This window comes from Danio rerio, chromosome 2, assembly GCF_049306965.1.
Source record: "Danio rerio strain Tuebingen ecotype United States chromosome 2, GRCz12tu, whole genome shotgun sequence".
In the NCBI taxonomy this organism is placed as follows: domain Eukaryota; kingdom Metazoa; phylum Chordata; class Actinopteri; order Cypriniformes; family Danionidae; genus Danio; species Danio rerio.
The window spans coordinates 5943576-5965621 of record NC_133177.1 but is presented as its reverse complement, the minus strand read 5'-3'; the positions used below and the strand labels follow the sequence as shown (position 1 = coordinate 5965621).

Here is a 22046-nt window from a genome sequence, read left to right as displayed (position 1 = left end):
AAACTGAAGCTGGAAACCCCTTCTGCAAGCATTTTCCACTTCGCCCCCACTTCGGCAGTGTAAGTTTGATCTGTGTGACTTCTTGTAAATTCAGTATGTATTAGCAGATGCTATCATTTTACACTTATAGAGAAATCAGAAATTAAGCTGTGACACACTTGAGAAATAGTTTCTAAATTTTAAAGAGTCCCTTTTGTGGGTTTTTGAAAATTTACTTCCATACAGTGTGTAACACATCTCTCGTAAGTGAAGTGAAATATCCAGCTAAGGCTTCAATCTGAAAGTTGACATTGTTTAAGAATATTGATTCACTTATAAAAGAGTCGACGCAGAGTGTTTTAAATGAATCGTGGAGATAACGAATCTTTAGCCGTGTCGACGTGACGTCAATACGGAATTCAAGCCCCGCCCATTTGTTGCGTGCACAAACCTGTAAAAATTGAAACCCCCGGCCCAGCCCACAAACACTGTAGAAAGAAAAAGAGGAAGACAAATGCCAGGCTGAATCTTGTCGTAAAGATTCTGTCTCACGCTGAACGCAGTCGACCAATCGCAACAGACTAGAGCTGCGTCCCAAATGGCACACTATACACTATGCACTCAAGCACTATATACTTATGCACTTACACACTCAACAGGATAGTATATGTATGTAGTGTTGTCCCAAATGGCACACTAATGTTTTTTTACTTAGCGGAAATTCAAACTGTTTGCCTAATGACGTTTGACGTTGCCAAGTCAGTGAAATAAACAACCGAATTATCAAATAATACCTGCCGTAAGTATTGCCGCATTCACCATCGGGAGGCGCTATAATCACTCTCATAGGAGAATTTTGCTTTTACCATCCAAAATAAATAAAGTTATTCAACATGTGCGTCCAATAGCTCCGCCCCTTCCGCTACGTAAGCAAATCTGCGGTCGTTGAGTGCGTGAAGTGTCCATCATTACACACTTCATTTTAGCGGCGGAAGGAGGGCATCATCCGGGTGATTAAAGTGCACTTATTATTTTTAGAGTTTTCAGTGTGAACACACTACTTACACTATTTATACTACAAAATGGCGTAGAATAGTGCATAAGTATGCGATTTGGGACGCAGCTTAGGTCATCGGACGAATCAGAGCAGATTAGCATCGCTCTAAGGAGGGGTTTGAGAACAAATGAATCACTGAACAAATCATATGGGAGTTGCTGGGATAATACGGTAAAAATAACAGCATATTATAAGAAAATGAAAGTGTTTTTTTGACCTTGCATGCATATCAGACGGTTGTTGGAAACCCCCAAATCCAAAACATGACCTTTTTAAATGCATAATAGGAGAATTTGAAAGTATAAAAAGTTTTAAGTTCTAGACTTTCGGAAGCTAAATGTATCTCGAGATATTGAAAAGATATGAACGAAAACCGCAGTCAAGGTAATTAGATTTGTGTCATTTGTCTTAATGCAGTAAATGGGAAACAAAACAGAAATGATGCGGTTTTGGAGAGAACGCCAAAGGCATTATAGCTTGAAGGATTTTTCAATTAAAGAGGAAACGTTTGAGTAAAAGCTTAATGGATTATTTCACCCAAAAATGAAAATACTGTCATTAATTATTCCCCCTCATGTCGCTCCGATCCCCTGAGGCCTTCGTTCATCTGCAGAACACAAATGAATACGCTTTAGACTTTTTGGAGTTTAAACTTAGTCTTGGGACTAAGGGTGGGATTCTTAACCTACATTTAGACCTGCATAGCACTGTGCCATGCCTTTAAATTCTGACGTTTGTGATTTTTAAGTCAATTTAATTTGAATATAGAATCAATTAAGAACTTTGATTCAAATTGATTCACAATTACTAGAAAAAGAATCGTGATCATCGATGAACTTTTTTTCTCCCATTTCTAATAAAGATGACTGATTAATATCACTATTGTCATGTTTGGGTTAACTAACTGTATAAACAATAGATTTATGATCAATAAGCAGCCCCAGATAGCACAGACAGCTGTCATGTCTTACCTTATGCTGTGTGCTTCAGGGCCATTCTCCTCTGTTTTTGAGGTGATGTGCATAAGTAATCCTTTCATATGTCTGATGTGGTCCAAGCACAGTTAATTATGTTTGATCAAACAAATGAATAGTGAAATATGAAGACAATGATCAATCCCTGTGGTTTGTACAGCACCTTTCATCAGTTAGAATACAATAACTTTTGCATAGATTATGGTGGATACATTTTTCTTTTTTCCTATGATTACATACATGTGCAGGAACCACCAAAATTAATTACAGCACGCTAGACCACACAGAACCTAAAAGGTACACTTTCAAATTTGAGTTTACAAAAAAAAATACAAGAAGCGCCTCTTCTTTAGGTGTTTCTTATAACACTGACAACATATACAGATATTTTAAACACTTTTAATAGTGTTTTATGAAAATTCAAAGGGTTTTCTTTAAAATGATACCAAATTTTTGCATTTACACTTCTGCATGTGGATTTGGGAACTTTTACATTTGGGTAGGCAAAATCCAGGCGGAAATCCCCAAATAGCAGCAGAGTTTACTGGTTAATCTGTTAAACATCATTATATATAAACACTAGGGATGTAACGGTATCAGAATTTCACGGTACGGTAATACCTCGGTATGAATGTCACGGTACGGTATTTATTGAATCATTTACAGGAAAAAACAAAACTTATGAAAATACTCCAAAAAAGTGCCAAAAGTGTCAATGACATACAAATTAGCCATCTATCTGTAAGCTTTGAAACAGGAACTTCAATTTTAATAACAAAAAAATATTAAACCATGTAAAAAAATTAAGTTTCAATTTAGTATTGTTGAAAACTCATCACATTCAACATTTAATCACTCACTCACTTAGATAGAGATGGGTTTAAAGGAAAATTATCATATAAATATAATCTGGTAAAAGCTGGTATCTCTGGGTATTTACAATGTCCCCTGCAACAGAAAAAAACCCTCTCATTTGGGACTGAGGTTTCTGGGACAAGAGAGATATGACTTGGCCCTGGTTGACAGCAGTGGGTAACGTTGTGCATTGTCTTTCCCCCACTTGAGAGGACAAACCATGAGTGAGATAGAGATCTCATGTCTGCATCAATCTGAACAGTGTGCTGTGTTTCTGCAGTCCCCATGATATTAGTCGTATTCCCCAACTTGCAGGCACGTGCACACACAGGGCTCAACCTGTGCAGTGCACATGCCCTTTTTAGTCTTGGATAGAAAGTTCCCTTCCAAAATGATCAAAAGTGCCCCCGCGACGCGACATACCCTCCGTCCCCGCTTTACAGTACGCGCGCGACAACACAGCTGATAAGAACTCGCGCGACAACACGGCTATTTAGTACGCGCGCGACAACACAGCTGATAAGAACTTGCGCGACAACACGGCTATTCAGTACGCGCGCGACAACACAGCTGATAAGAACTCGCGCGACAACACGGCTATTCAGTACGCGCGCGACAACACAGCTGATAAGAACTCGCGCGACAACATGGCTATTTAGTACGCGCGCGACAACACGGCTATTTAGTACGCGCGCGACAACACAGCTGATAAGAACTCGCGCGACAACACCACTATTCAGTACGCGCGCGGCGACAACACCCGCTTTAGGGTTTTCCAGCTCTTTTTCATCCCCGCTTCTAGCAGCACACTCCATTTCCGCATTACTGGATCTGTAGCGACAACAGACCACAAGGGATTATGGCCAAGCATGGGCTGATGGGAATTGTAGTTTCCGGTACCTCCCGTTCGCTTCATTCGCCTGAGCAAATTTTCTCAGAAGACCTACAGTTTTACAGAGTCATGCGACTACGGTAAAATCGAAAAAAATTAATATTGCGGTATGACGGTATTTACAATACCGTTACATCCCTAATAAACACATTTATATATAAAAAAATACACAGAAGGGCAAATCGTTTCGACTTCAACTGATAATCGTTTTGAATAATGGTTTTTACAATTATGACCAAAATAATCGTGATCATGATTTTCCCATAATCGAGCAGCCCTAAATTAACATATCCCAAAGATGCACGAAAGAACCAAAATCTAATATCGCGTCAACGGCGGCAGGAAATAAATGTATTTCTTTCCTCTTAGACCATCTTTAACAGGATTAAGAGTTCTGTGACCAGCCGTTACATAAGCTGTCAGAAGTGCGTAACTCACTCAGACTCTTCTCCACAAACCTGTTTCAACTGCCGGCTGAGTGGGGGCAAGAACATATGCCTGTCACCCACCATAACTCAAGCAACAACCTACAGGGAACACTGTTCCTGTCACACTGCTAACTCGCGCAATAAGCAGCCCTTTCAATGCATTTTTAGCTTAACAACTGAATCAATATGCTAAAGACAAAGGCAGCACTTTCCCTTTTTTTGTGTGCTAATTAAGCTCGGAGTACATTCATAAATATAGATGAGCTTCAAGAATTTAAAAATAAAACATGGCAAAACAGGCTGAATTTGTGTTCACTTGCATGGTTATTAAAATTGAATACAACTGAATATTATGTGCCATTAAACATTGTTTTAAACTTTTACAAGAATACAATGTGAAGTGCATGCAGGATTTTCTCATGCACACAACAACACGGCATGTAAACTGATTGAGGGGAATCTTACTGAGCTGTAGAGGAAGCCCTCTCCGTTCATGCCGATGTAGAAACCCGCTTTGACTCCCTGAATGGCCACCACCCTTAAGCCGACGGGAATGAGGTTGAAAAGAGCTGACGGGACAAAACACAAAGAACACACATTGCATTACAATAGGTTTGGCATTGCTAGAACCAGCGGTGTAAAGAGCACTGAACAAAAATGATACTCAAGTAAAAACGAACCATTAGTTTCTCCGAAATGTAGTGCAAGCAGAGTAAAAGTATCTGTTGTAAATACTACTCAAAGTCTGAGTAAAAAGTAAGAGTTCGTATTAAGGGTGCTTTCACATCTGTAGTTCGCTTCATTTGGTCAGCACCAAAGGCAATAAATGATACATTGTTGCATCTTCTGCCGTCTTTGGGTCGTTTTCACACCACTTCTGGCTTTGGTCTGAACCAGTTGAAACTAACCAAAATGCAGTCATCTGACTAAATCCACATCTCTCATTGGTCAGATGTTGTTGAACATATTTCCTAAACTGCTTATTGATTAGTCAGAATTCACGTGGGGGAAAATGCCAGTGAATTCCCGCAGGTAAACAAAACCAGCAGACACAAAATGTTGCTTTTTACTATAAAGAGACGACTGCGCTGACTGATTGTATCCCTGCTTAAGACAGATACAAACTACACATTTTGAGAATGAAGCGCGGCCTTGGCTGGAAAACAGGGTTCTAATGCATCGCTCGTCACTTCAGGAGGCGTGAATTAATTTAGCTAAACTGCGACAGGGTTATCTTGCGGAAATATTACCAACGATCCATCAGGTAATGTTTCTCTCTCTCTCTCTGTTGGTAAAGCGCTGTCAACAAATATTTTTCCTCCATATCCCATAATGCACAGCGCATCGGCCTACGGCAGCTGAATTAGTCCAGAAGGCGCAGTACTTTTTGCGGTTGGATCTGTTTTAGTACGGATCATATTCTCACCACAAACGAACCGCTCCAGGGTTCGTTTGAAAGCGTACCGAGACCACCTCTTCAAGCAGCTCTCGGTACGCTTATTTGGTCCACTTTTGGTGCGAACTCGAGTACGATTGCTGCATTCACACCTGCCCAAACGAACCGAACCAAAAGGAAAAACGAACTCTAGTGCCATTCAATCAAACTAAATAAGGCAAGTGTGAAAGCACCCTAAAAGTATGTCGATATGAAAGGCCGATGGGTTTACATGCTATTTGTGCATGTGTGTGTGGAAACGTAACATTCTGTAGGGAATTTAGTGAGTGTTTAAGGCCGTGATTTGGTGATTTCAGCCCTCATACAGTAGACATCTTCATTACCATTCTTATGGGTACATTTTGAAGCATTTCCCCTTCACACTCTGTTTCAAGGGCCAAGGGGAACGGGTAGGGGTACAAAAATAGACTTAGAATAGAATTAGGCATTAATATCTTGCACTTTGGTAATGTAAATGTCCATTTTAATACACAAAATGCTTTTCTGATGCAAATTATGGTGAAGTGCAACCGTACAGTGCATTTCAGTGGCCAAAACAGTTTTTTGGATTGATCTCCATTAGAAACTAAGAGATGCGGATTTGGACAGCTATTAAATCACCACACAAATTCTGTTTTTGTCAAAATAAATAAAAATGAGGGCAATTTAATCGTTAAAACACTGACATTCTGGATTCAGACAACAATTTCACAAACAACACCCTGTGAATTGAGAAAATCCCTTAATTTAATTTTCCTTCGGCTAATTAATCTGGGGTCACCACAGCGGAATGAGCCGCCAACTAATCCAGCATATGTTTTATCCAGCGGATACCCTTCCAGCCACAACCCAGCACTGGGAAACACCCATACACTCTCATTACACTACGGCCAATTTAGCTTATTCAGTTCATAGCGCATGTCTTTGGACTGTGGGGGGAGAACATGCAAACTCCACACGGAAACGCCAGCCGACCCAGTTGGGCCTCGAACCAGCGACCTTCCTGCTGTGAGGCGACCGTGCTAACCACTGAGCCACCGTGCCACCCAAAATCCCTTAAATTTCCCTGAGAAACATATACCATCCAAATAGGACTACAGTTAGCAAAAACAAGCTATGGTGTGATTAGCATTTAAATTGAAGAGCAAAAAGAAGACATAAAACTCATTACACACCTGTGCCTGTCTGAATTTGACAGATAACCATTGTACATTATCCTAGATTAAGAGGGCAGCACTCTTTATTCTCTATGTGGTAGAAGGAATGAGCTTTTTCTGCTGATCCTCAATATTGTGGCTTTAAAAAAAGGTGCCGGTGTGCCCTTGTCAGCTGAGCTGATTCAGTCTCACCCGATAAACATCAGTGCCTGCTGCTGTGCAGGGGTGTAAATTTGTCTGAAAATGCTATACATACTACACCGGCATGTAAAGGTAGTCTATAATGTCAGTGCACTACAAAAAAAAAGACTTTCTTAGAGTTTTTGTCTTGTTTCACATTCAATTCAAATATCTAAAAACTCACAAATCACAAAGCATTTTCTAGACCAGGGGTTCCCAAACTTTTCAAAATGACAATGCCAGTGACTCACGACCCCCAATATCCTCTGAGGTGGTTATAAATACAGAAACCTTGCATGCAATGGCGCACACACACCAATAGACCCAAGTCTATTATTCGGTTAATTTTTTTTATGGATGTCAGTGCTGTAAATGGGCCAGAATGTTTAACCTGGTGTTATAAAATCAATCTGCTTCATCTGATTGTATTGCTGTGTCTTTAATATAGTATAATCACCCCAGGGGTCGCAATCCAGTAGAACTAGTAACTATAAGCTACTATACTAACTATATAGTATATAGTAAATATAAACGACTATTTTTTTTCTTCAGTAGGTTATGGAAAAAATATGGCAATACTTATGGTTTATTAAAAATGAATAGTTGTTTGGAAATCACCAGGCAACCCCCCTTCATTGTCCCGTGACCCCTCTGTGGGTCCTGACCCCCACTTTGAGAACCACTGTTCAAGACAATTAACTAGGGATGCACCGATATGGATTTTTGAGTCGATATCGGTAACCGATAACTCCTAAGATTTGGAGACTGATAGCCGATATACTATCCGCTTGTTAAGTGGTGACGTGTTTGTGACGTATGTATACTGTTTCCGGGTCCAAGCCGCCATTCATTTGAGTGGAGAAATCATTTGTTTATGATCGTGTTTTATTCCTATCACACATTAAAGTTAATTTTATATAAAGTCATAGTGTACACAACAATCTCTGGGCTTGCTGCATAACAAATACCAAAAATTTTACAATTTATAAATAAATGAATCACTTTCTGGCCATCGGATATTAGGCATGGACATATATACTGCGATCGTGATTTTCCAAAGTATTAAATCACTTTGTAAACGTTTATCATTACCATTTCATGAGTCTTCCCATTCAGTTGAATAGAGCGCTTGGACCTGGAAGCCGCTTCGCGTGACGTCACACTTAACAAGCGGATAGCCGATATCTATAAATATTTCAAAATGTTATATTTGTGTACAGTGAAGAACTGATTTTGTTTTAAAGGGGTGGTCCAGAATGTAATTTTAAGGCTTGGTTGTGTTTATAAGATGCAAAGCAATGTGTGCTCATGTTTCACTTGAAGGAAATCGCGTTATTTTTTCATAGATCTCACTTTGATTATACACGGCTACTCAGCTAACATGAAAAACGACATATTTCATATTTCCTAGTTCCTCTGAAAGCCCCGCCCTCAAGTGACTCTGATTGGTCATCGTCATAATGTGCTGCGATTCACGGATCGGCTCCACGTAACGCCCATAAAAGCACACGCTTTTCTGCTGTGTAAATCAGTCGACCTCCTGCCTGCTTACTTAAATAAAATCTGACAAGTGTCTGTAATAAGTGAAAATGGGGTGCGGCTTCTTTAAGAGACCTCGTCTTTGTGTGTGTCTATGTGTGTGTGTGAACTTTCTGTAACAAGCGCATGTGCACGGGAGTTTTTTTTCTATTTCTCTGATGCTCGGATTAAGTTATTTTCTGTAATATATCGTGACAGAAGAATAAAGCACAAGATGTGGAATGCGGCTTGTGTGAGCCTTGATTTATCTACCACAAGTTAGGTGAGCTCTCCTGTATTTTTTTTACACGCGTTACATGACGTGGTTCACATATATCCGGAATATGCAGGTGTAAGTAATATGAATCATCCACATATCTTTTGCGACTTCATTATCTGAGATGTGAAACGCATGGCAAAGCTGCCTAAAGACAATTAATGCAAATTCGCACACACACATAAGAGACACGAACACGCTAGGGGAGCGTGTGTGTATGTGTTTACAGCAGTTTGACTGATGAATATGAAATTGTAGCTAAATCGTTTGCGGTGCAAAGCAGCATTTCCCATTGTTTACATCGTTGCTACAGTATACCGTTAACGCTAGACACTGTACATGTCATGATCAATTTTAACTAATAAAAACACTTACAGGTTGTAGCTCACAGCTTCTGCTTTGAGGAGATTTTAGCCGAATCCAGCACTGAACTGGGAGAGATTCTGGAAGCTGTTTTGTCAAATCATGCTATGCTTTTTATAATTCTCTGGAACATAATTAATATTGAACTGTAAGCACTTCTGTCTTTGTGTCGTGTCCTTTGGAAGCTCAAATACAGAAACAGACAAATCTCTGTGGAAACTGCAGTGTTTGTGTAACCCTGCCGGTCCTACGCCACACAACCCGCTCCGAGCTGGTATCGAACCGGCGACCTTCCGCATGGGAGTCGGTTGCTCTAACAAGGAGGCTAAAGACCATGGCCTCTAGTGAGGTCAGAGGAGTGAGGTTTTACCCGCACAGCACACACTAGCTGGCCTCCGTTACATTTGGACGCATTTTTAGCTTCATCTCTAAACGTTAAGCAAAACGTCAAAACGACTATTGCGTCAAGCTAAAACTAGCAAACAACAATTGTGTCGCGCCTTGCGCCACATTGGGCCGGGTGTATGATAGGACCCTGAGTCTTAAAATGCTGGTATAGGACTTTTGCACAGTACTGTATGTGTCATGTCTGCTGTAGTGCCATCTTGTGGTTTTCTGGACACTAGTTATGTTTTGGGTTGTTCCTGCTCTGTAGTTCACGTGATCACTAATTGTTTCCAGCTGTCTGTCATTTGCCCCTTTCAAACATACAGACCTTTCCGGAAAATTACCGGCAATTTTCCGGAAAGTTTGTATGTGTGAACAGGCCCTTTTTGAAAATACCGGTAAATTCATTCTGGCTATTTTCAGGTTAATGATGCAGGTTAATGATGATATAACTAGATAAGTCACCATTAAACGTACAGCAGTTGTGGTACAGTGGTTAGTACGTTAGATTATGAGGCGGCCAACCCAGGTTTGGTCCTTGTCTGAGTAACAATTTTTTTTTTTCATTTTTATTGTTAAGACATAATACTGTAAGGGTTGTTGAACATTTGAAGTTCTAAAAGTGCTGTTTTCTCAAAAAAAGACGTGATAGTGTAATTAGAAACTGAATTGGAAATAACCTTATTTTAATATAGTCAGTGGTGAACTGAGGTGGGCCGGTCTGAGGCTTGAAACTCCAGGGCTGAAAAGGTGTCCCACTCCAGCCCTGGCGTCCACGTCTAGAACGTGCTGACGTGAGACACCTGCTTTAGCCAATCAGAACAGTCAGACGCATTCACGTGCGCGCGGTTTATGAAAATAAAAGCCTTTGAATATTGTTTCCAGACACCTTTAGCTGCTATAGATGTTAGTCAGATAATGTTTCTATGTTCCTTCTTAATGCTAACTGTGTAAATAATTATCGATAAAATGTTTATGATAATCCATTGTTTGTTTACCTTCAAGCTTTGCGTGTGCCCCTGAGCGCCCATAGCGCCAGCACACACACATATCATGAACATCTCGACATGTGAAAGTGTTTCTCTATGTTTTCATTAGAGTTGTACTCAATACTGATCCATCCGAAGAGTTTGTAATGTAGTCAAATGTTTACAAACACAAGCGCAGCCGTTTAAAGGTCATTTCTGGTTAATGATGTCAGAATTTACCGGCATTTTGCGATGGATGTGTGAACGCTCTTTTCCGGAAAAATTCCGTAACGTCTTCGCCTGTGTGAACAGTGCTTTTTTGAATATACCGGTAAAGTTGTTCCGGAAATTTTCCATATATTTACCGGTATCACTGTGTGAAAGGGGCTATTGTCTAATTATTCTTGTCTTTATAAGCTTTGTTATGTTGTATTTAGTTTGCCTTTGGAGTTTTGCTGTTTGCTCGTGCACTCCGTTCACCCGATTCTGGTTTGTTTTGTCCGGCTCTTATCTGGTCCTAGTCTGCTCACTGACTCATCGTTTTGGTCTGTTTGTTTGTTCACTTTGTTTCATGTTATGATCATATTTTTGAAATCCTGTTCAATCATTGGTTGATTCACTTTTGTTAATTGTGTTGTACTGTTTGTTTATTTTTGAACCTGGCCTGTCCCCTTTTTTTTAAATTAAAACTTCTATTGCTGCACTTGGATATCTTTTGTATTTTTGTGAGCCCATCGTGACAGTATGAGGGTGTTTATAGATAGATGAAGCAGTCACTGACAAAAATTCAATATAAAACACTATAATCCATACAGCTAAAACTGTTAGTTGATGAGTCAGGCAGACCAATAGTACTAATTGAGTATAGTATTATTGAATGTATGGTTAAATGGAATATCTTTCATACAAAAACACAAAGGCATCTCTATTTAGTTTTAGATGGAGCACAAATAGGTTTGAGGGATTACAATTTTCATATGAACACAGATCACGAAGTAAAACACCATGAGATTTAGTGAGACTGTCTTTTGTGTCTGCCCAGCTGCTTCAAATCTGTGCAGTCCAGATATTCCATCAACCTGTCTGAGAGAAAACACCATCGTTGTTAATACATCCTGACAAGCCTTTTTATATTTAAGATTAACGGCTGTAAACCCATACGGTCTAATTAGTTTTACACTAATAATTAGTCAACGACAAACATCTTCCAATGACGAAGGAGGGGTTGGAAAATGCGACGGGTTATTTTAAATGCATCCGTTTTGCGAAATGCTTTCTTAAATGCTGCCAAGCGGTTTGACTCATTTTGACGGAGGAGAACAGGAACGAACCGCACCGCATCATCAGATTCTAATACTTCTGACTGCTGAAGCAGACAGTTTGTAATCATGTGTGATCTATGGTGCCTTTACAAAACATGAATCATCAAAACGCCACTTTCAAATGCGCACATATGCTGATATTTGCAGTTAGTCTGAACCCATGAGCTAAAGTTCTGTTTAGCTGTAATGTTGAGCACCCTGCCTTGCTTTGTTTTTTTGTTTTAAGTTTAAGGCTCCTACACACTGGGACGCTTTTTGTTTGCGTTTATCGTCAGCATTTTACAAAACGTTTTTCTGCCTTCAAATCCAAGCAATGTTCACTGGCGTCAAGCAGAAGAATATGTAAAATCACACCTTGAGGTTAGATGGCGCTACACAACTTTAAGCTTCCGACACCCGCTTGTAACACAGCAGCAGAGAAAGAGATGAGGTTTACACGCTTGTTGTTAAAGTTACTGGTGACTCGAACAAGCATGAATGGTTGAAGTAGCAGCTCCAGCTCTAGCGATAAGCAGCTCCATGTTCATATCGCCTCTGGTCATCTTCTTCAATGTGCGCTCGCATTGACAGTTTTGCGCTTGAGCAAGTGCTGTTTACGTCAACTTTAGCAGCTCCGTGCACGTAAACAAAAGTGCCGATTTGATTGGAGGAGAAGGTTTTAACGTGGTGCGTCAAATCAAAACAACGAGCATGAGGCGTTTTTTTTTTTTTTAAATGAAAAAATCCATTTTCCGCCTGCCGTTTTGCGCATTGGAGTGCACGATCATATTGACGCCCTTTATTTAGTCACGAGGCACTAAACGTTGATGGAAAACGCGAGCAAAAGCGTCTCATCAGTATGCACGGGCCTTTATTCATTCATTTCCTTTGGCTTAGTCCCTTTACTCATCAGGGGTTACCACTGCGGAATGAACCACCAACTAATCCAGCATGTTTTACACAGCGAATGCTCTTTTAAATGCAACCCAGTATTGGTAAACATCCATACACACTCAAATACTATGGTAGGTAGTGCTGTCGTCTCACAGTAAGAAGGTCGCTGGGTCGCTGGTTCGAACCTCGGCTCGGTTGGCGTTTCTGTGTGGAGTTTGCATGTTCTCCCTGCGTTTGTTTGCGTGGGTTTTCTCCGGGTGCACTGGTTACCCCCACAGTCCAAAGACATGCGGTACAGGTGAATTGTGTAGGCTAAATTGTCCGTAGTGTTTATGTGTGTGTGTTGATGTTTCTTAGAGATGGGTTGCGGCTGGAAGGGCATCCGCTGCGTAAAAACGTGCTGGATAAGTTGGAAGTTCATTCCGCTGTGGCGACCCCGGATTAATAAAGGGACTAAGCCGACAAGAAAATTAATAAATCAATAATTCACTCATACGTCATGTGGAGGAAACCTATGCGAACGTGAGGAGAACTTGCAAACTCCACAAAGATATGCAGACTGACCCAGTCGGGACTTGAACCAATGACCTTCTTGCTATGAGGCGACAGTGCTAACCACTAAGCATTCACATCGTCCATTTTAAAGTTAAACTTTAATAAATTTGACGTCTGTAGTGCACCAGTCATGCTGCATACAATATTCTGTAAGAGTTTCCCCTCGCTGAACTGCCGCCAGCTTCGACATAAAGGTATACGTGGTTCTGAATTAATCTCCCTCCTCATCAACATTACCATTAAAGGGTTCAAAAGGTTGATAATTTCAAGGTGGATGTGATGTATTATTCTGGTAATTTATTGTGGGATCAATGCAGCGAAGCCTGATCTGAATGGTTATTTTCTCTATCTCTTCCTGTAGTGGGAATTGCTCAGCTGCTACAAATGGAGAGGGAAAACATTCGTTTTCTTGCTGAATTATTAACTGTGGTTTACTGATCTCTGTCTGTGGGACAGACTAAAGGATAAATGTAAGAATTAGAGGTGGAAAGAACTTGAAGGACAGCCCGAGGCTATTCCAGAAGCTCCCTGCAACTGTCCTCCATCTCACTCCACAGCTTATTTTCTGTTTTTAAAAGAGAGCTTCACATGTTGATGTGATATGTTTCATTTAGTGAAGTTTATTTATCAACTAATTTCGAGAAGATCACGTGCTTATGATTGCTTATGGCTGGGAAGCCACTATAAATACCCTAAGTTCCATATAACAGCCATCTTCGTTTTGAAGAATCCCCCCTTCCCCCCTACTCCTCATTTTTCCTAGATGGGCGGCACGGTGGCCCAGTGGTTAGCACTGTTGCCTCACAGCAAGAACGTCACTGCTTCTAGTCCTTACCAAGCCAACCGATGTTTCTGTGTGGAGTTTACACTTTCTCCCCATGCTCATGTGGATTTCCCCCGGTTTCCTACCGTCCAAAAACATGCAACTTAAGTTAATTGAATAATCTGGCACCATAGATACACTTCGAGTAAGTAGTTATCTCTTAAGAGCAATCACTATCTGTTCATTAGCTTCTACAGCAGGGGAGTTCTTGAGATCTACCCAAGCTCAAACTCCCCTCTCGCCTTGCAAACGGGAGGGAGTCCCGGGCTCGAGGATCTTATGAGCTCAGGGCTCTCTCCTAGGAAAGCATGCCAAACAAGCTTTATAATCAATCACCAGCTATTATTACCTCCAGAAATGTATTGTATGTCAGCGCTCCCAAAAGAGACGTTTCGCACCTCTAAAAGCCAACACACGTTCATTTCATTGCGTCTTCTTCTGAGGTGTGAGTCATTTATTATAATTGAAAAAAAGGCTCACAGTGGATTCACTTAATGCAGAAAATGTCATTGTTATTTTTGATATTTGCTACCAATTTATCAGGAAGTGACTTTGTTCGCTTTGACTCTTAAAAATGGCCCTTCATTCGCAAAATTTTTATGCCATATTCTAAAGCTATCGCACGTGAAATCGTATCTTTTTTATTTAGTGGCTAATTTAAATGAATTCGTATGATTTCATTCACAAAATTTAGAACGATTTGGTCATTTCCCAATGAGGGTTGGGTTTAGGGGTGGAGTTTGATGCGACGCTCCGATGCCAATCATACATTTTTCGTACGACTGAACTCGAATTTGTACAAATTAACCACTAAACTGACAAAATGTAAAATAGTTATGCTTTCTGGTGAGATCAGGCTGGATATTCCAGTTTTGTGCAAATAAAAACAATTGCCATCTTTGAATGGAAACCTAGCTATAGTGACTTGCTCTCAGAAACTCCTTCATCTTTCCTGGAGAGCAAAAGAAAAGCCATTGCATTCCGATTTTCCTGTTGCAATTGCATAAACCAACTGCTCCAGGGTGTGCTGATTGTGCCATGGCCAAGGTACCATGTCATCTATTCACTGGGTTGTTTCCTCTGCCCATTCTGCATCGACCTTGATCACAGCTTGGAGTGGATTTTGTAACAGATCTGCCTCCCTTTTTATGGTAAAACATCCATATTAGTAATTGCAGGTCATTTCTCTCAGGCCTGTTGATTGATCTCCGCCCTTTGCCATGGAGACAACCGAACTGATGTTTAATCATGTGTTCGGACTTTGGATTATGAGACATTGGGATTGACAGAAGATGACCAATGGTTTTCAGGCTGTGGGAAAACTTCTTGAACTTCAGAAACTCCTTGGTTCCTTGTGAAATATTCCCAAAACTCTCTTTGGCCAACCTGTCAGTGGTCTAACTCCATTCCTGTGTCCTTTGTCTTCTGAGCCATCTGAGATTACAAATTTAAACTATTCATTCCTTTTGGCCATAGTATTTATCAGGGGTCGCCACAGCAGAATGAATCGCCTATGTTTTTTTTTCCGCGGCGGATGCCCTTCCAGAAGATTTAAACTATGTTGTGGATAATTCTTGACCAAAATAGATTGATCTAGAGAAGGTGTTCCTAAACATCGAGAGAAATCCACTGAGGTGGCTCGGGCATCTGTTTTGGATGCCTGCTGGACGTCTACCTAGGGAGATGTTCCAGGCATGTCCCGCTGAGAGGAGGCCTCGAGGAAGGCCCAGGACACGCTGGGTAGCCTGGAAACACCTTGCGATCTCTCTGGAGCAGGTGTCTGGGGATAGGGAAGTCTGGGGTTCTCCCCTAAGACTGCTGCCCTCGCGACCCGGCCCCGGAAAAGCGGACAAAAATGAGATAAGATTTTTTCAAGATACATGTGTTCAGCTTAAAGTGACATTTAAACGCTTAACCGAGTTAATTCGGCAAGTTAGGTTAATTAGGCAAGTCATTGTATAATGATGGTTTGTTCTGTAGACAATCGAAAATAAATATAGCTTAAAGGGGCTAAAAATATTGACCTTAAAATGGTTAAAAAAAATTTAAACTGCTTTTATTCTAGTCATAATAAAACAATTAAGACTTTTTCCAGAAGTAAAAATATTATAGGAAATACTGTGAGAAATTTCTTGCTCTGTTAAACATCATTTGGGAAATATTTGAAAAGGAGGGCTAATCAACTGTACGTAATCCAAATTAATGGAAATTTAGAATCAATCAAAATACATAAATCTTATATAAATATTTTCAGAGCGCATAGAAACAGACCCCTCTGTCTCATAACTACATCAGAAGTTTCACCTTTAATAAATAAAGCAATGTAAATACTTCTATTCCATGGAGATCTTTTACACGGTGTGTTCTTCCACAAGAGACAGCACAAACTATAGGGAATGCAAATGCTTTACGCTCCACCTTATGAGCCATGAAATTACTACCTTTGTTAGATAGCCCTACAAAAAAAAAAGAGGATGACTCATAGAAAGAGTGCTGACAACAGAGAAGTGCTGCAAACCTGGTTAAGTGGGATTGCCCTGCCTTCCGACACACTGTAACACTTCTGATTTTATGAACTCTTACCTTTTAATAATAGTTTGGATTTAGAATGATACAATTTAACATTGGCTGAAGTATTAAAACAGCACTGCCCCCTTACAGTACTACAGTAGTAGTAGTAAAACCAGCAAATGTCTACTTAGAAATCATGTCATTTCCATTGATGTTTTAGGTTAGATTATTTAATGGCATTCACACACTTGGCGGAGTTGCCCTGTAACAACCCAAGCGAAGCTGAGGTTACCTGTACCCATAATGCACATTAATGCTGCACGCATGTCAGAGCAAATTTGCAAAGTTTTTTAATTCATTAATTTATTCTCAAAAAAAAAAAAAAACATGCATTCCGCCAGCCGAAATCATGTCGCGCGCACCTAAAGCAAGCCTCCGCAAACCCCGCGATGACGTCACATTTGCCGTGCATGCTCAAGCGAACTAGCGGACGTGTCGAGTCTAAACCTGGCTTAAAGGGTCATGAAACACCAAAACACATTTTTTGAGCTGTTGACAGTCGTATATGTGTCCCACACTGCTAAAAACACAATTAGGACACCTATATTTCACTAAAAAGTGTAAATCGGTTGTTTTTGCGTTATTTCAAGCAAATTCGTACTTCCGGTTTGAAACAAATTTTTGAAGCTGCATCACGGCCATGACATAATAGCGTGTATTCCAGCGTGCAGACTGGGCGTCTGTGCCAGAGTGAGTCTTATTACGTCTTACAGTGTGCTGCATTAATGCATGAGTAAGGCTTGGTTCAAACCAATCAGCGCGCTCTATTGTGCAACTTCATTAATATTTATTACTGTCAGAGTGTTCAGACGGCAGAGACGCCACATTGTGTTGGCAAAACAAGCGTGAAGTGTTGCTTATATAGTTTGCTGCAGTTAAGTTTTGTTTTCATTTTCTCTCTGTGAGAGCGCAGCTGGAGTCTCGTGTGGATTACGGGGTACGCGACGCTCGACAACAATAACTTACGTGTCTAAGGAGGATTATTGTTTACCTGAGAGCTGTTCTCTTCTGCAAATGCTGAGATCCGGATTCGCTTGTAGTCTCCTCTTAATAAAGACGCGGCTCTAGTTGCTGGTGATTGTCCTGTCTCTACAGATTTGGTAAGTGAGCGACCAGTGCTCTTTGTTTATTCAGTTTGTTCGTATCGAACTTAGTTAACTATTACACCGAGTGTAAACATGTTTGCACCACAACCAAACTTTAACCTCGTGTAGGATTTTCACCGCATTTTATGACCGGAATAACACACGCGGCTCTCTGACACTACCTGCTGTGTGCATCTAAGTTTCCGGGAAATGCGGAGGGTTTTTTTCTCTCATTCGCCATGCGGTATCAAATAGTGTATGAAAAATACACGCTTAGAGCAGTTCCTCGAATCAAATATCTCGTTTGTCGCGAGGGGCATGAATGAATTCCCTGAATCAAAGAGCCAAACTGCAGTTAAAGTCCACCATTTAATAATTTGTGCAAATAATTCGACTACAGAGTCCATGTAAACAGTCACTTTCTCCCCTGTGTGTGTGTGTGTGTGTGTGTGTGTGTGTGTGTGTGTGTGTGTGTGTGTGTGTGTGTGTGTGTGTGTGTGTGTGTGTGTGTGTGTGTGTGTGTGTGTGTGTGTGTGTGTGTGTTTTGACTCTGAAACTCGCGCGTGCCCAAATAGACACTCCCACACCATCCCACTTTAGTTCCTCCGACACTCCCCCCTAAACAAAGCTGGACACGCCCACTTTTCTGACTTTTTCCAAAGTAGAGGTGTGAAAACACCCTGCTGAAACGAGGGGGTTTCATGGCCCTTTAAGGTTAGGGTAAAGCCGCCATACCTTTCCACTGCACATTTGGACACGACTGTCGGAATACGCCCCCTTCTGGCAGCCGCACAGTATTTTCAGTGTTGTCGTGCACCACGGGGGAGAAGCTGATTCTCACCGTGTCCAAAGTAAAGGAGGGCAAAAGCAAGAGCCTTTATTCTCTGTGCGTTTACATATTTTAATGGATAAATGAATACTAGAAACTCATTGTGGCGAGGGGGCGTGGCCGAGAGCCGTGGGAACGGGGTGAGGCCACCGCGTAAGTGGATACACCTGCGGTGCGCACCTGCCTCGGATTCCATGGAAGGAGCTCTGGACCATAAAAGGAGGACCGATGGCAGAGGAAGCCGAGAGAGGACCGGGCCCGGGCATATTTTACTTTTGCTTTCAGTTTGACGGCAGTCTCCGTGAGGAGCTGCCGTCCGTTTGTTTTGGTTTAGACGGCAGCCTCCTTGAGGAGCTGCCATCACTGTTATTAATAAATACTTTAAAGGAGGTCGGTTCTCCGCCTCCTTCTTCCCGGCGGCCAAAGGGCCGTAAACATTATTACACTCATAGACCGCTAAAATATTGGAGGGAATGTGGAGACAACATTAAAAATATATATTTTTATTACTTTCTTACTTACATTTATGAACAGAAAAGTTTTACTTTTTAATATAGACTTTTTATAATTAAAAAAATAACCAAATAAACTAATTTAAATATTAAAATAATTAAAATAAACTCCTATTTCTCATCTCGCGCGCACGGATCTGCTTGGACAACACTGGAATACATCATATCCAGTCGGCAGGTCACATACGGTCTAGTCGCAGGAGTCCAAATATTTCAACCGATCCGCAGCTCAATTCGGATCCAATCTGTTTAGTAACAACTCGACCTCGTCGTCTGTCCACAAAAAAACCTCTCCAGTTTTCTTTGCCATTGCGTTCATTGTTCAACCGGCGTTTGTTGACTAACAATAACCAAATGCCGAGCGTGACACATGCTTTCTGTTTATACTAGAACGCGCAGGGTCATATCATCATAGCGGCATGTTTTTCTCCCATTCACTCTGCGGTATCAAACATTCCATTAAAACAACACTCTTCCAGCAGTTCCTCGCATCCAATATCTCATTTGTCACGGGGGGCATGCAGGAAATGTTTCTGAATGAAAACTGCAGTTAAAGTCAACAAATTAATAATTTGTCAAATAATTTGATTACTGATGCCCATGTAAACACAGTCACAGTCTTTCTCCCGTGCCTGTGTTTGTTTTGCTTCAGTAAAAATCAGCATGTGCCTAAACAGAAACTCTTATTTTTATGCACCTACCCTCTTTCCCTCCCCCGACACTCCCACCTTTTCCTGGATACACCCACTTTCCTGACTTTTTCCAAACTAGAGGTGTGAAAACACACCACTGTGGCAGGGGGGTTCCGTGGCCCTTTAATATAAAGGGGGACCGAATTTTAATTTTTGGGGGGAACTATCCCTTTAAACTCTATATCAATAATAATTCAAAATTATTGCTTCTGTCATCTTTTTTGTGTTCACCAGAAGAGATGAAGGTGTGATAACATAATGACTGTTAATCACAATAATGGCAGATTTTTATTTTATTTAGCCATATTTAGTTTAGTTTTTCATATTTAGTTTTATATATATATATATATATATATATATATATATATATATATATATATATATATATATATATATATATATATATATATTTCTGCCCTCTACACCCTTTAAAGCTTGCGCATTACATAAACAGACTAAAATCTTTATGTTTAATATTGGCGACAAGTCCCAGTCTGGCTTATTTGCAATCAGTGTGGAACAATGAGCTAGATTTTGAATAGCCTGCACATTTGCTGCAGTTTCAATCACTCACTGTAGTCGCTGTTCTCATCCTTGATGCCGTCGATGGATCCGTCAGGCTGCATCTGCAGGTAAAAGCCCTGCTGGCTGAACAGTCGTGTCACAATGCCTTTCAGCTGCGGCTCTGGAAGAAATAAACACACAGGCCCGCACCCAACCCACATTTTTATCAGAATCCACCCCGACACATGGCAATTGTTTCATCATGTCAACAGATGTTAGTTTAGGATGAAATTAGCAGTCTGAAATGATGTCTTCTTGTCTGATGGATGGCAGTGAATGAATGCACTTGTGAATGTGTTGATAAACCTCGGCGTATTTGCTCTCGGCGACCTCATAAATCAATTTCACTATAAACACCTGCCGCTGCAAGAAGACCATCTGCAGCCGTAACAAGTGTTTCCTGTGTGGAGTGGTGACCTGCGCAATAAAGCTTTAAAGTCGGCATGAAATCAAAAACTTTTTAAAATCAAGAATGCGGTTATTAGTCTTTAGGGCGGAGCTATCAGTGATTTAGGGCGGAGCTATTAGTACTTTAGGGTGAGACTATTAGTGCTTTAGGATGGGACTATTGTGTCACGGCTATTAGTCCTTTAGGATGGGGCTATTAGTGATTTAGGGCGGAGCTATCAGTGCTTTAGGGTGGAGCTATTAATCCTTTGGGATGGGGCTTTTAATCTTTAAAGTGGGGCTATCTGTGATTTAGGGCGGGACTATTAGTCCTTTAGGGTGTTGCTGTCAGTCCTTTAGGATAGGGCTACACTTTGTCCTTTAGGGCAGGGCTATCTGTGAAGTAGGGTAGGAATATCAGTTCTTTAAGGCGGGGCAATCAGTACGTTAGGGGAGGGGCTATCAGTCTTTTAGGATAGGGGCTATCAGTTCTTTAGGGGAGGAGCTATCAGTCCTTTAGGGGAGGAGCTATCAGTCCTTTAGGGAAGGGGTTATCAGTCCTTTAGGGGAGGGGCTGTCAGTGCTTTAGGGTGGAGCTATTAATCCTTTGGGATGGGGCTTTTAATCTTTAGAGTGGGGCTATCTGTGATTTGGGGCGGGGCTATCAGTTCTTTAGGGCTTTGCTTTCAGTCCTTTAGGATAGGGCTACACTTTGTCCTTTAGGGCAGGGCTATCTGTGAAGTAGGGTAGGAATATCAGTTCTTTAAGGTGGGGCTATTAGTTTTTAAGGCAGGGCTATCAGTACTTTACGGGAGGGGCTATCAGTCTTAGGTTAGGGGCTATCAGTCATTTGGGGTGGGGCTATCAGTGCTTTAGTGGAGGAGCTATCGTCCTTTAGAGGAGGGGTTATCAGTCCTTTTGGGGAGGGGCTATCAGTCCTTTAGGGTGAAGTTATTAATCCTTTGGGATGCGGCTTTTAATCTTTAGAGTGGGGCTATCTGTGATTTGGGGCGGGACTATCAGTTCTTTAAGGTGTTGCTTTCAGTCCTTTAGGATGGGGATACACTTTGTCTTTTAAGGCAGGGCTATCTGTGGATTAGGATAGGAATATCAGTTCTTTAAAGTGGGGCATTTAGTCTTTAGGGCCGGGCTATCAGTACTTTAGGGGAGGAGCTATCAGTCATTTAGGGGAGGGGCTATCAGTCCTTTAGGGTGGAGCTCTCAATCCTTTGGGATGGAGCTTTTAATCTTTAGAGTGGGGCTATCTGTGATTTGGGGCGGGGCTTTCAGTCCTTTAGGAATATCAGTTCTTTAAGGTGGGGCTATTAGTCTTTAGGGCAGGGCTATCAGTACTTTAGGGGAG

General features: G+C 41.1%; 1 protein-coding gene across 4 annotated transcripts in view; it reads right to left on the bottom strand.

Annotated features, from left to right (window-relative positions):
• Positions 1-22046, bottom strand: part of fgf12a (fibroblast growth factor 12a) — a 94263-nt gene that overhangs the window by 32459 nt on the left and 39758 nt on the right. For all 4 annotated transcript variants that reach the window (XM_005163240.6, XM_005163239.6, XM_005163238.6 and 1 more), the window contains 2 exon segments: positions 20307-20417; positions 4651-4754 (listed from right to left, as the gene is read on the bottom strand). In XM_005163240.6, the coding sequence (XP_005163297.1) occupies positions 4651-4754; positions 20307-20417 (215 nt within the window).